The sequence below is a fragment of the Aethalodelphis obliquidens genome, unplaced genomic scaffold (assembly GCF_003676395.1).
Source record: "Aethalodelphis obliquidens isolate GAN/ISIS:26980383/991018 unplaced genomic scaffold, ASM367639v1 scaffold19, whole genome shotgun sequence".
Taxonomy (NCBI): Eukaryota; Metazoa; Chordata; class Mammalia; order Artiodactyla; family Delphinidae; genus Aethalodelphis; species Aethalodelphis obliquidens.
In genome coordinates this window covers 17150321-17166250 of record NW_020837963.1, presented here as the reverse complement: position 1 = coordinate 17166250, position 15930 = coordinate 17150321, and the positions used below count along the sequence as shown (strand labels likewise).

At 38.1% G+C, this 15930-nt stretch overlaps 1 protein-coding gene across 3 annotated transcripts in view; it reads right to left on the bottom strand.

The window, feature by feature from the left end:
* PHLPP1 (PH domain and leucine rich repeat protein phosphatase 1) overlaps positions 1 to 15930 on the bottom strand; it is a 213394-nt gene that overhangs the window by 14854 nt on the left and 182610 nt on the right. For all 3 annotated transcript variants that reach the window (XM_027118702.1, XM_027118703.1, XM_027118701.1), the window contains 3 exons: positions 14660 to 14822; positions 4794 to 4924; positions 214 to 318 (listed from right to left, as the gene is read on the bottom strand). In XM_027118702.1, the coding sequence (XP_026974503.1) occupies positions 214 to 318; positions 4794 to 4924; positions 14660 to 14822 (399 nt within the window). The remainder of the gene's footprint in view (positions 1 to 213; positions 319 to 4793; positions 4925 to 14659; positions 14823 to 15930) is intronic.

Genomic DNA, 15930 nt, shown 5'->3' with positions numbered 1-15930 from the left:
ACATCCTCACAAAGAGAGAGTACGTGGTGCCAAGCAGGGCTTAGCCTAATGTTCCAGCCTAAGTCATGAGGTGGCCTCACTCTGGGGAAACATACTGAAATAAATGTGACACGGGGAAAGTGTGTGCTAGCACTGGGCTTCTACTCCACTAAAGCAGGGAGGCAGGGGGGCGGGCAGGTGGCGGTTCTCACTCCAAAGTTTCACCCCACTTACTTGTTTTTCACCCCTGAAGCTTCGGTGTAGCCATGGCTCCATACAGCTGGGGCTCCAGACGCATCGCCTCCCGAAGGCTGATCAATCTTGAAACAGCGGATATTACTAACCAGAGAAACAGAGGGGCCAGGAATCATTAAAACAGAACATGTGCAAATTGCTACTTTTACCTGAGAAATGAAAAACACCTAAGCACTCTGTACTTACCATTTGTGTCTAATGTGTCTGAAATATTTATCAGCAACAAGAGCTAGCTACTCATCATAATGAAAACAAAGGGGCATATATACAGAGCATGAAAATTAGTTTTATCAGCATCAAATGTCAGTTATTAGGCACTTTCACACACACACACCCCACCCCTAGATGGCTACTCTCTCCTGGGGATGAAGGGGACAGCTCTCAACCTTGGCATGAGAAAAGAAACTTTTAACTATTAAGTTGGGTGTATTCTCACAACATGAAGCCCAGATTTGAAAAGAATGAAACCCAAGCCACGACTGTACTGTGTTTGGATCATGTGAGAGAATTCTGCAACACTCATCCTCAAATCCAGTATCTGCCCACATCACCCCTTCAAATATTTCACAAACATTACTGGGGACTTGCTATCCCCTGAAGCTTCCAATTCTTTCCTCACCTGCACAACCATGCTGAGACCAATATCATAAAATTATGAAGTAAACGAGGGGCATTCAATAAATTACACATTAACTACATATAAATGAACTGGGAGACAAATTCTTATCTCACCTTGGCTCTCATATGCTATAACTGGTCCAAAAGGACCCAAAACAGAAATATTAGAAGAGTAAACCTTCAAATGCAGTTCATTAAAAACCAGCCTACTAGAAAGCGTTCAGTGCTCACAAACAGGAAGTCATACAGATGTGAAGCAGGTTTTTAAAAGGCCACCTACCACATGGTGAGATAAATCCCTACTTGTAAATTGCCACTAGTTTTTTCCCCGTTACTTAAACAAGAGAAACAGAATTATGTATAATCTCTTAACACCTAAACAATTTTGTCCTGAGCCCAAGAATTTAAATTATCTGTTGGCATTCATTAACTCCAAAATATAATAAATACTGAATACCTTTCCTAAGAACCATTCAACTCAGAAGTAAATCAATGTCTAATAATATTCACTTTGATTCTAGAAATATTTGGTGGCAATTTCTTTGAAATTTAAAAATATTTCATTAAAGAAAAGTTTCTACTCTTAATTAGCAGAAAACATTCACCTTTTCCTTTATCCTAAAAAAGCTGAAAAACTTAAAAATCATAGGTAGTGTCAACAGAAAATCTCAAAAGCAAATACCTCATTTTACAGATATATCCTCCTTTGAAACCCATCAATAAAAGGTGTATTTAAAAAGATAGTCTGCTGTTTTTTGCTTTCCATATGACCTGGTACCGAATTTTATCCACGTACAATGGCAAGCAATGCAATGGGTTTCTTAAGGCATACCTTATGGTTCTCCCTACATTTTTCCTACCTTTCTGAGTTCTGGAGAAAAACAGAAGATTCCTTTCTAAAGACATTTATACTTTTTACAAAACAGGGAGCCTTCAAAGAAATAATTCCATTTCCTAGCCTGTTTTTTTTTTTTTTTTTTTCGGTACGCGGGCCTCTCACTGCTGCGGCCTCTCCCGCTGCGGAGCACAGGCTCCGGACACGCAGGCTCAGCGGCCATGGCTCACGGGCCCAGCTGCTCCGCGGCATGTGGGATCTTCCCGGACCGGGGCACGAACCCGCGTCCCCTGCATCGGCAGGCGGACTCTCAACCACTGCGCCACCAGGGAAGCCCTCCTAGCCTGATTATTAAAGAAAAAAGTAATCCTTAAACTCCCCCATAATCCTTTCTAGTGAAGCAGCAATCTCTCATTTCCGCCAAGCTGAACACAGTGTGACTGAGCAGCCGTCTGAAGTGACCTGGATGTTGACTCTCGTACATCTTGAAATTAGTCTGAGGGAATCTGGGAGCCGGAGCTCAGTCACACGGAAGAGTCGCCATATGGACTAACCCTGCCTCATGTAGAACAAATAGGCCAACCCTCTAAAAGAGCAAGTAATACATGAGATATGGAAACTCTCCCAAGTTATTAAGAAGCCACACCCTTCTAGATATTAAATAGAGGGTAACGTTTTTACCTAAGAGTGTTATGATTTCACTGTCTGTTACTAATTTTTTTTTTTAATCTGAGAACACACATGTGCTTCACTGTAGCAGCTCTGGCCACTCTAGTAACATATGTCCTTTGGTAGAGAATTTTAAGAGATACTGTCTTATGCCTATATAATAATGGGGTCATTCTATTATATATATGGTTTTGCATCTTTTTTCTAATTACATCTTGAACATTTCCCCATGTCATTTTATATTCATCCTAAATTTAATTAGAAATATCTTGATGACTATCTCTAAAAGTTATATCAATTTACAACCCTCCATCAACACCAATTTGAGGGGGAAAAATGTTATCATTTAAATATTTTATTTAATATATCCTTGATACACTAATAAGGCTGAACTTTTCATGTAACTATCCATACTTTGTTTATTAAATGTTAATGTGCTTCACTTACTTTCTGCTTGAGTGAGTACTTATCACTACTGACTCATAAGAACATTTTCTATTAAGAATATTAATGCTTTTATTTTTCTTATTTTTTGCCAGCGTTTCTTCTCAGTTTGTCATTTGCCTTTTAGATTTACCTTTGATAGCTTTTGGAATAGATATCTAAAACTTTTATGTAAAAAAGTATTTTTATATAAAAATATACATAACATAAATATCAAAACCACTCTATACATATTGACTTCTTTTCTGATTTCCCCCACCCCCTTCTCTGCCCTAAAAAGTCCTTTTCTGGTTTGTAAATATATCCATATGATTTCTTCTTACTTTTAAAAATTATTTCATTTTATGTATTTAACTCTTTAATTTAGCTGTAATTTATTTTGGTGTGCAATAAAAATTCAACTTATATTTTTCTCCAAACAGCTACTTCCATTGATTAACAGATTTTTATATAATTATTTTTATCATAAAATTATGTCATATTTGTAAAAACTCAAAAAGTTACCCGTTATAAAGATGAAATATGTTTTGCTAATCCATGTATTCTTAGTTCTGGAAGTCCCTTAGAGAGTGTGTAGGCCATCCTCCCTAAGAGATGAGAAAACTAAGGTCTGGACACACTGAGGGATTTGGGCCAAAGCTTCACATACTGATACACAGTGGAGAGAGCCTCGGTCCCCGTGGCTTCCCGAAGACACTGTACTTAGGCAATATTCTTCAACTAAATCAATTTTCTCATTAAGTACTTAAAATATCAACGAACAGGCACTAATTAAGCCAATTCCAACCAGGAATCACCTTAGGTGATTTTCAAATTCTGATATGTACTAAAGCCTAGGATAATAATAATGGACCACCAATATTACTCTTCTTTTCAAAATTCTTCTCCTTTTCAGTTTTTTCTAAGATATTGGAAGATGACTTTCAGCAACAGATATTACAACAGGGTTTAAGCACAGATGGCATACACAATGTCTAATCTGTGTTGATGTCAAGGACTGTTACTTTGAGATACACTGCAAAAAATTCTGAAAATTCAGAAAAAATTAAAGAAGAAAGTAAAGACCATCCATAATTATATTATCCAGAGAACAGCATCATTTTAACATTTTGTTTTATATCCTTTTAGGAATTTTCTAGTTGTGCATGTGCACACACACACGCACACATACCCAAATGCACACAAATTTATGCTACAAAAAGTGGGATTACACTATACAAAGTTCCTTGTAAACTTTCTTTTCACCTAACGTCATATGCAGATATCTTTCAAGTTAGTAACGTAACTCCACATCATTGTTTTTAGTGGTTGTATAATATTCATTATAATATTCATCATGTGAAGCATAATTTAATTTTATTGATATTTAGAGTTCTGTGATGAACATTGTTTTAAAGACATCTTTTCTAACAAGGTTAACTTTAATGTTTTACATAGTGAACTCCATCCAACCTGTTATTCTCCATCAACAGAAAACATGAGACAGTACCAATGAACTCTCTTCCCAAAACAGGAAGACAACCCAGCAGGATCTAACTACCCCACTCTCCCAGTTTTGTTTAAATAACCTGAGTTGTTCATTTACCCCACGTTATGCATCTCCTGCAACATCCCTTTGTAACATTTGCATTAAGCATCACACACCATGTTATTCGTAACCGAGATGTACATTTACTTCTTGGTTGTTCACTGCTCTCTCCTGTGTCTTTAAATCCCCTTTTCCTCTTTGTTTTCATTATTCTCATCTCTTTTTGTCTGGACACTTTCTCAAAAACTTTCTGAAAGGACACGAGTATCCAATTACTTGAAAATTTGTTTGGCCACTCGTCCATTTTGGTGACCTACAGACTCACAAATCACTTCACTTCAAATGTGTGTAGATAGACCTAATAAGTCAACAGATGCTTCATATTCCATTTAATGTTTTGACTAAGTGATAAATGTCACTTTCAGTGAATAGCGATGGGGCTGCAGTGCTTCACAAAATACTTACTTCAGCAACTCCAGGGTTTTGTGATCGAGGGTGAGTCGGGGGTTTCCAGTCAGGTCTAGTTCTTGCAGTTTTGGAGGCAGGTTTTCTAGTAAAGTGACTTCGCTTAGCTCATTACAGCTCAGGTCCACGCACTGAAGGAACAAGTGGAAACACGAGGAGATGGCCTGGAGAAGTTGTTCAGGTAGTTCTATGCTCCTACTCGTTGCAGGAAAATCAGTGTGACCGTTCATTGTACTATGATGGCCAAATGCGGAAACTACGTTTGTCTGCTATTCTGCCATAAACATTTAAAACAGACTTTGCTAAATGTAATTAAAATTTTACTTTCTTTGAATAACACAAATTCCACGTTCTTTATACTCCCCAGCTTCATCCTTTTAAGTTCATCTCTACATTTAAAAATTAAGCATTAACTGAAAAAGCCTAAAGATCGTGTCTCACTCACATTGTTCACAGTATCTCCGCATTTGCTGTGGCCATGAGGGTTACAGTTATAACATCAAGATGGAACTTTAAAGGGCTTGTCTTTGGTTTTTAAAACAAACCAAAAAACACGTAAAATGAGGAGAAGGCAGGGAACGAATATTCAAAATGGGAAGATAATTCAAAAGAAGCTAAATAAGAAAGTGGCGAAAGACTAGCAGGTGGGCCTGCCTACTATACGCACGGGAAAAAGGCAGGAGTCAAATATAGATTCTGCACTCCAGGCATCCAATACCTGGACTTTCCAACAGCCCTGCCTAATCTCACCTGGAAAACTGCCACAAAAAGGGTCAGCATACCAATTAGAACGAAAATTATGTGTTATCTGTGAATGGGAATAACACCACCTTTCTTGCAAAATGTAAGGCTTAAATGAGCTAAGTCCCAAAAGGAGGTGCTGCATTTCTGTTATGGGAGCGGGGACCAGGGTAGAAGAAGGATCACATGCACAAGAGAGAACAGTTGGCAATTTTTCTGATAAGAGAATGTGTAACCAACAACTTAGCAGAATGGGGAGGAAGCATTCAATTATCTGGCTTGAGCTGGTACCTTATTATAATATTTTAAAATGCCTAAAGAGCATATTAAAAATCTTAAGGTGGACTGAAAGGCAAACTGTATCCAAGAATTTCAGTCTTAAAAGTGGACAAATTCATCTTTATCTGGAAAATTTTTTAAAGAACTTAAATCTATTATGCATTGGGGAGGGGTAGAGACTGGGTAAAATGAAAACCTCTGTTTTTGGAGAAATATATTCTCAGTCGAATTCAAACAATACAATGTTTCCACACAAATTGTTTCATACCCTTGCTCTGAAACAGTAGCAATGATATACTGTAATTTTTTTTTATTATGAGAGCATTATAACCACATTATAAAAAGTTGGACAGAGATTAGAAAACTTACCGTTAAATTTAACACCTGAACACAACCAGTGTTAGAATTCTATTTTTGTTTCTTTTAGCCTTATTATTAATATAAAAAACTTTTAAAACCCATAAATGTAGGTACAGTTTCATTACATTTCACTTATTCTATATCTTCACTCCCAACACCTTTTATAGTCTTAATACTTTCAACAGAAGTACAAGAATTCACTTAACCTAAATGTTAATAACAGGGACATGGTCATCTCCTTTTTTTGTTTTTCCAAATATAAATAATGGTTGCATGAATAGCCAACTGGACTTTAATAAAACTCTGATAATACTGGTTCATAAGGGGCTATTCTGGCAGTATGGTCAGTATACATCAGTACAGATAAAACAACACATGGTGTCAATATAATCTCCTGGTGGTGATGAAACATGAGCTTAAGGCCTGACAGGTGTGGGCAACACAGAACGTAGGTGGTTGACACAAACGAATTCAGAGGTCAGAGCATGCATTACGGGGAAAGAGTAAAGACATTTTAGAACATTACTGAATTTTTTGAAATTGGTGAGCAATGTTTTTTAATGTTACCTCTAAATATTTAAACTTTCACAGTTCTGTGGAGGTAAAATTGCTCATTCTTTAAATTACCAAATTATAAAATGAGTTCAATAGGGTATTCATTTATAATGTTGGTGATGGTAACGCAGATCTTATGAGATGGTGCTCACGCACTACCCCCGCCGAGGCCCATTTCATCACGAAGTCTTTAATTCACGGCAGTCAGTTCCCGTAGTCCTGTTCTGACCCACATCACGTTTCCCCTGGAGGATTTGCTTTCAGTCTCACTTCCCTCTGCTGCCTTCCCCACAATGCTGTCAGGGTGATTCTCTGATGTGGTTTGTTCTATCACATCACACTCCAGCTTCAGTCTTTCTTTTGCTCCCTACTACCCTTCAATCTGCCACCAAAGTCCTCAGCACGTCAACTAAAGCCTTCACCCCACCTTTCGCCACCTGCTTCCTCACACTCTATATTCAGCTGCGTCAAAGTTAACTCTTGCATGTGTCATGTTCTCATTTGTCTGTGCCTTTGCACTTGCTATTCTCTGTGAATGGAACTCTTCAAGCTATCCTTGCCTTCTACCTGGAAATCTGCCTTATTCTTTCAAGACTCAATGCCACTACAATGTCACTCAATTCCACTACAGCCCCCGTTTCAATTAGATGTCCCTTGTTATAAGTACCTGCTTCTTTCTTTCTTTCACTAGACCATGAGCTCCTAGAGAGAAGGGACTGCCTCTTCTCCTCCTATATCCGAAGTGCAGTGCATTGCAAAGAATAGAGGCTCGGTAGATGCCTTCACCGAAAGGAGGAACAAATAAACAATCGATTGCCTGGCACTTGGTAAACTATTATTTGTTGAATGAATAAATGAATGGATCTTATAAGAAGGTTCCTCAGTAATTAAATCTCTTAGGATGGGAACTGAGATACACATGTTTAGGTTAAATTCAGTCTAGAATAAGTAGCACTGCAAAGCAATTGATACGTTTTAAAATGCTTTTGTTTCTGCATGAGAAGGAAACTCTTTAAGGGCAGATAAGCAGAGAAACACCTTTATATAGTTCTGCACATTGAAGGAGGTTTATTCCTAAAAATTACAGGACACGGGTACTTGGTGCCAATCTACTGGTGTCAACGCAGATAGTGACTGCTTTACTTACAAGTACTATTTCCTATTCTTTTAATAGTCCTCAACAAACACTTGTTCACTGAATAATTGTAACGGCGACCACTAAGAAAATAGAAAATTTGGAAGTCAGACCTGAGAAAAAAATTTAGTACCCACATATTCTATGTTGTTTAATGTATGTATTTATATTTAATGCACTAAAATTTTCTTGGAAATACATTGTTAAATAGAATATTGAATCTAAAACGTTATCATCCCCTCTTTCAGGCCCATTCTAGGACACAGCTAACAAAAATCACTCTGCTATAATACAAAACTCTGGTAAGAATACTCAAAAAAGAATTATCCAACCCTCAGAAAAAGTGAGATAACTCATAATTGAGAAGGAACTCATGATTTAGAGGAAATGACTACTAATACAATTATATATGAGTATAGGAAAATAATCAGTATCTTAAAGAAAGGGAATACAATGTGATGTATAGTTCAAGTGTAATTATCACAAAAGTTGCAATATCTTAATTATGATGATTCCTCACAAAACATTACTAAAGAAATAAGCATATCAATGTTCACAGCAGTGTATTATTCATTATCTGCCAAATAATTGCCTGGGCTGCCCCAAATCAGCAACTTAACAGAACTAGTGAGCTCTGAGGTTCCGCAACCCCCTTGCTTCTTCCTTCCTCAGACCACAGCTAGTCCCCCACCTCAACTGTGCCGCCCAACAGCTCTGACAGCTCCAAATGGCGGGGCTCCCACTCACCTTCTGCACTCCCTAGTCCTCACAAGGTGAAAGCCGCTGATGTATAACATGTTCCCCCTCCGAACAGGTTCACTAATTTCCATTTTGAAGTCAAAAGAAGCAAATACATCCAAGTACTCAACCAAAATAACATTTATTTAGCATCTACTAAACGGCAGACAATAAGCCAGACATCAGGGACCTCGAGAGAGATGGCAGACACAGTCCCCAGCCCGAGGAACTCCCAGGCTAAAGGGGGAAATGAACACCACTACCTACCTCCAGCTGCTATGATCAACGATGTGTACAAGTGTGCGTGGCTGTGACAGTGAAGGGGCAGCTACTGAGACCAGAGAGGGCTTTCCAGGAGAGGATTTTTGTGAAGAATCAAAATTAAAGATAAAGAGGCAGATGGGAACAGGAGGGCATCTAGCAAGCACTGACAGCACGTGCACCAGGCAAGAGACAGAGTGATGCACGGTATACCAGGACACGAAGCAAGAGTGGTTGGTGTGGCTGGAGATGGTCGGGCCCGAGAGCAGAAGATGAGGTTGGAGAGGCAGGTAGGGGCCAAACGGTGAACTACAGATTGTGTCTTACGCTGAAGTCATCTATACTACCTCCCTCTCTCAGAGTTCTACAGGAACCCGAACATTGTAGCTTTAGAGTAAAATACATGTACACACATGTGTAGTATTTCTCATTATATAACTTTAAGTCAAATTCTCTTTTAACACTTAAACTACTACATATTCTTGATGTTGCAAAAGGCTAAGGCATCATCACTGTAGGATGTTCACACAACTAAGTAAACCTATTAACTAAGAGAGCCAGTCTGAACCTTTTGCTTTAAACACAGACCCTAAAGCCAAGGCTGAAGTTCGGTTTTTCTATGTAATAGTGTATTTGTCTATAATTATTCAGGAATGCATATTGTTTAAACCTCCCCACCTTTCAGGAAGTTGCAAAAGAAGAACTTTAATTTGTACAGCCTCTTCCTTTTAAATTTATATACAGTATCTGTGATTTTTCTCAACTGGATTTTAGAAACCTTATTGGCAACTACTTGACAAAAATGACAATCAGGGTAAAACTTTGTTTTAAACAAATCCTCGATCCATCAAATAGCATTCCATTCCTCCAAATAGCGAATTCCCTTAAGCACCAAAATAAATTATTTATAAAATCTGACTTTAAGAAAATGCATCCTATATAAACTAAGCAATTCCTTTACCTCATAAATTTCATTACCTCATAAAATTGGTTATGTGTGCCCTTGGGGAGACTCAGTGGTATATCACAAAGTTACAGGACACCTGGCCCATGCTTCTGGGGGCTTCAGTGTTACTCAAAGATTATGGAGAGGAAGAGCCTTTATTTTTACATTAAAACTAAAAGAAATGGTAAAAAGTAGAACACAAAATTAGCATGTAATTTTAGATCAAAAAGGAGACTTCAAAGAAATTTATAGATGATTCCAGGCTGTATTCCAGATTTGGGGGCATATGAGCTCACTCCTCTTTTTCCTTACTAATAAAAGACTTTGAAGAGCAGGATAGTGACCACTTCACAGCCAACTTCTTTGAGGACTCATGGTCACAAGTGCTCCTTTCTCCAGGAGCATCTCTAAAGGGATACTTTTAATATGCATGAGCTCACAGAGGACCAGTTCTTTATCTGTATGTACACATAACCCACTTCGTAAGATGCATGCAGTATTTCACTGTAAAGGACATGGCTTTGTGTTTAAAAGGGCTGCTGAAATACTTTTTAAAACTAGAGTTAAAAAAACAAACAAATTAGTCTGAGTTAATAAATTATCCCAACTTTGAAAGACAGAGACTATGCAGTCCTAGCTTCCTGCTGGTGAGTCGCCAGTGAGGCAGGGAAAAAAGTGGCTTAAATGGCCATGTCCTGGTAGACACTGCTTCATTCCTTTTTCCTTAGCTCTTGTCCCAAACAGGAATGGATGCCAGATTCCCCAAATGATAGAAGAATTCCTAAATAACCATTACCCAGATTCCAGGACCATAATGACAATTGCTCCTACTTCCTGGTTTTTGGATACTGCAGTTCCTAGATGACCTTTTAAGTCTAGTAGGTCAACTACTCTACCAAACTAGACATCTAACTGGCCCCTGATCTGTCTTTATTTCCATTATCCTGCTTTCCAAAGCATTAATGCCTTTTCTTTCATCCATTCTGACCTAGCCGTTTCCCCATGTTCTTTGTGTCCTATGACTGAGCTGGTTCTCTCGCTCTCATCTCACTTTAGAAACAACAACATGGCTTGATTCCAAGGGAAATTCAACTTCCTGCAGCCATTGTTCTCAAGAGTGTGGCATATTAAAAATACTTCATACTCCATGAAGTGAAATAACAGTCCTAAAGACGAAGTCACTCAGCTTATCCAAGTGGTTTATTACTGCACAGCACAAACATGAAAATAACCTTCTGAAGAGAATTTAAAACATTTTAAAAGATGCTGTTCACCCAGTAATCAGAATCAGGACACCGCAGGGAAATGGAAAATTTGACAAAAGCTGCTGATATACAGTGTTTAAATTTCAAACTTCATTCATTGTATGTGTCACACATTTCTTTCATCTGCTTAAACCACACTTCAAAAAAGGTAGGACCATGTCCCTAACTGGAAGTAACTCAACTAAAAGCTTTGGTGTTGTTGCAGAACTCCTACATGATCAACGTGACTGCGATGTGGTTCGGCGAAGGGCCCCTGAGGAAGAGAAGCCGAGTGCCACACCCGCGGCCACCTCTGCTTTTCAGGTCCATCAGCTCTAGCAGCCTACGTGAGGACCTCGGCCTGGGACCAGCCAAGCCAAGTCTGGCTTCTGTGGTGATTGAGAGCTGATCCGTATCCAGAGGGAGGTCTGTCTATTTTAGAATCAGAACAGAACATGACCTGCTCCAGGAACACAGGACTGGTGGTGGGGTTTGGAAGACCAATTTGAAAGTGCTAAACAAAGGTGAAGACAATAATATCAATACTAAGGAACAAAACGACTATGACTCTGGGTGCACTTGAGCTCATCGAAAAACTCTAAAAAATATTTTTTTTTCCTACGAATTTATATGACCTTCCTGCCCAAGTACAGAATTTGATGCCTGATGATCACTTTAACAGATCTCACCAAATGCACCAAAATGAGAAAAGGCCAGACCTAAATTTTATCCAAGAATAGGGGATGCATATAGTCTCTGTTTTAGGGGTACATGAATAATGGCCTGATTTTACAAGTTTAAAAAACTACATTTAAAAAAAAATAATAAATAAAGTAAAATAAAAAACTATATTTTAGCATATATATTTTAGTAATAAAACTTGTTTACCCTTTAAATGATAATTGGTTTTAAAGCTTTGGCAACAAAGCAGTGAACAAGCACTTTTCTTTAACGTCTGAAAAGATGAGACTGCTCACAGAGAACTAGGTAAATATACCAGGATCTTATCCCTCTTTAAATTATCTGTTAATGTTTATAATTGCAATGATCTTCATACCTTTTATGAAATACTTTACAATTATTGTACTTTATTTTCAAGAAGCAATAAGAATACAATCTAGGATTATTAACTCAATGATAATATTTTAATAGCGGCTGGAGTACTTCAACTTAGGAAAAAACATGATTTCTTTTCCATTAGAAACATGCTTTAGGGCTCAGTTTGCAGTCAAGACTCTCATAGGTATTTTATCATCTGTTTACAGCAAATATTTTTTACCAGGAATTTTCTTTTGGATGGTTTATTTATTTATTTTTGGCCACACCGCACGGCATGTGGAATCTTAGTTCCCCAACCAGGGATCGAACCCGCGCCCCCCGCATTGCAAGCACGAAGTCTCAACCACTGGACCGCCAGGGAAGTCCCTTGGATGGTTTAAATCTGCATAAATACTTATACAGCAACTTAAAATATTCTCATATGAAATAACACTAAAATATCATTTCGGAGTTCTCAAACAATATAACTACTACTTTTTCAATACCACTGTCTGTCCAGGGCTGCCAAGTTTGTACTTTGTACATAAAGGAGACTTGATACTGCTCACCGCACCCACCCCACCCCCGCCACAAATAAAACCCCAGCAACAAAATATCTCTTGGTAATGGAAGAGCTGGGTCAGAAACACTGGACATTTTTAACATAAGGAAAATGCTAAGCTACAATATCTGGGGTTAAAAATGAAAGAACAAAAGAAGAAAAAAACTAAAAAAAAAAAAAAAAAAAGTAATACCAAAAGTAAAATTTGAAAAGGAGCTGTAAAGCAGGGTTACAGGGGAAGGAATTAAATGCAAACACGAGGGCACCAAGTTTAGAATCCAGGAATCCAAGCAAGGGTCTAAGAGAAGATTTGCTTTCATAGAGCAACATTCGTATTTTACAAAATTTAGTCAAAACTTGAAAAGTTTAAACGTCTATCTGTATCTGTATTTTAAACCAGATACTTAAAAAAAAAAAAGAATCTACGATTAAGAGTTATATAACATTAAAAGACAGGTGCAGAAAGTAAGACCAGCAAACAGGAGGTTAATCTTGAGACCTCGGTGCACAGAGACCTGTTTAATGAGGCCCCGTGACAGACACCACACCCCCCACGGAGTAATGGGCAGTGGAGCAGCCCCTGGAAAGCTTAGCTGTCAACACTGCTCCTGCGATGGAAGCAAAGAAGCATTTGCTTAAGTGACAGATTTCTTGGATTTTGTGGATCAACAGCCAGAACAGTTGCTCCATATAATCAACATCAGAGTTGAACCCCACCGAGGTCTTGTAACTAATTATAGTTAACATTTACAGAGCTCTTACCAGGTGCCACTTCTATTTCAAATGCTTTACATGTATTATTTCATTTCATCCTCACAGCAATACTGTAAAGGAAGCAGTGTTCTTTCCCTCATTTTACATAGGAGGAAACGGAGCAATTAAGCAGCTTTTAGTTGGGATCCACCTCTAGATCTGTCTTCCTTCAGAGCCCCACCTCTTACCTACTGTAAAAGGTATATAAAGTAAAAATAAAACATTTCTGCTAGTTAACAGTAAGTATTCTAAAATGACACGGTCATGTATGAGGTGACAGTGCGCTCACAGTAAAATATTTCATGGCTTAAGCACACACACACACGCACACACTTATCAAATGGCTTGTATACACCTCAACCATGTAAATGTACAAAACTCCTGTGGTGAAAAATTATTCATGCTATTCAAAGTGTCTTCAAATAGGAGATTAGAATATGCTCCTAGTCTATAACCAGAATTACTTTTTATTAAGCACAAAACTAATCATCAGAAATGCTAAAATGCAAAATGAAAGAACTTCTTACTCTTTGCTCCAAAAAAAAAAAAAAGAATAAAAAGTTGTTAGATGGTTTTCATTCTAGTGAACTGGTTTCGTCCGATGAGACTGCCCTGAGTCAGGAGCCAGGAACTGCAGAATGTCTCTGCCACCAACTTGCTGTCTTCAGTTTATAGAAACCACTTTCTTTTCAGCACCTCAGTTTCCTCACCTACCAAATGGGAATACTATCTGTTCTGTCAGGTTTCATTAAATTGAAGTGAATGCTTGGTAATGGTAACAGTAATGAGACTACATCTATATAGGGAATTATTACTAATTGGGTGCTGGGGTGGTGGATACTATTTAATTAGGGGAGTTGGGGGGAGGGGTGTGCAGAGGTACTGTTAACTATCTCAAACTACTATCAAACCTGATTCAGTCTCTGAGTCTCATAACCACCCTGGAAATAAGTAGGACAAGTATTGTTAGACAGATGGGAAAGAGTTAGGTGGCTATGTGGCTAGTTAGGGACAGAGCCCAGAAGACAATTTTCCCCACTCCCAGTCCAGTGTTTTTTGATCACTGTTTTTTTTTTTCCCTCTGCCGACTCAGAGGTGTAGCCCAGTGCTGAGGAAGGACGGAGCAAGGACAACAGAGAAATCTTCATTCTGAGGAAATCTAACAAGGGTGCGAACATCCTGAACCGATGAACTAGAGAAAACAAGTCTCTTTGTGGACCTGAAGCTTGGAGTTTATGGAATCGACCCACGTACCTTGATTTCTGGGAGCTGCATAACTTCAGGAAAGACCTCGATGCAGTTGGAGTGAGCGATCACCGTGTGCATGCGCCTGCAATTCATGATCGTTGTCGGGACGGCCTTCAGTTTATTCCCACTGATGTCAATTTCTTCAAGTTCTTCCAGCTTTGCCATTTTACTGAAAGAGAGAAAATCCAAGGGTGGGCAGGTCACAAAGTAATTATAAGGAAATTTAGAAAGAAAATAATAGATAATGAGAACCAAAAGGTAATTTACTATGACTCTGAAGATTCTTTAAAGATTCACTTGTACTAGTCATTTTAACAGACAAGTTTTTCACTACTGTTTTTGAGTATCAAAGTATTTTGATACCTCCTTTCTTGTTACAAAACAAAAACTCTTAACTTCAGCTCTTTGAATTGGCAACAAGAAGAAAAATGGACGTCCTTTTCCTATGAAAACTCTGTGTGTGAATTGAGTTATCCTGACAACAATCACTTTACTATGTAGCTTAGTCTGAACTCCAGTGAAAATCCTACCCAAATGGGTCAAAAGCTGGCATTAATCTAATCTATGTGCTTTAAAAGTGTGAGAGTATTATTTCTTCATATTGGCACTGAAACCTCAAGGGAATATATAGAGTAGAAAAGGGTATGGTTTATATGAAGATATGCTTTCTCCTGAAACCCCACCCCCCAAATTCCTTGGACATCCCTTGTGATAACAAGGTGGTCATGAGAAGCAGGATGCCGGAAGGTGATCTGGATCATCTCTCGACCTCTGGCAATGCCCAAATTCAATCTGGACCCAAAAGAAATTTCTCTCAACTCCTGCTAAACACCTACAAAGAAAGAATCTTTCTCATCTTACCTTAATAACAAGTCCTAATGTAATTTAACACTTTTGTTTAAGAATGTCTTGTATTGTGCAATCTTAACCTATAATGTAGAATTACTATTTAATTACATTAATCAATAATTACAGTAACTCAATAAAGAAAAACTCCAGAATTAGGGTTTCTTATATTTTCTGTAAATCTGGAGGGAAAAAACCCTCTGCCTCTACAAACCTATAATGCATCTATCACTCCTCTGGCCCTTTTCCCACCACTTGTGAAGGTGGAATCTAACAAGTGCAGGATTCCCAGTGAGTGCAACTCAAACTTACAATCTAAATCATTTAGTTTAGAGTTATTGGTATCTCCTCTCCTTGCTGTGGTTTCATTTGTCACAATAAACCTTTTAAAAAATTTAGCAAGAAACACTTTATTGCTTTTTTTCTTTTTT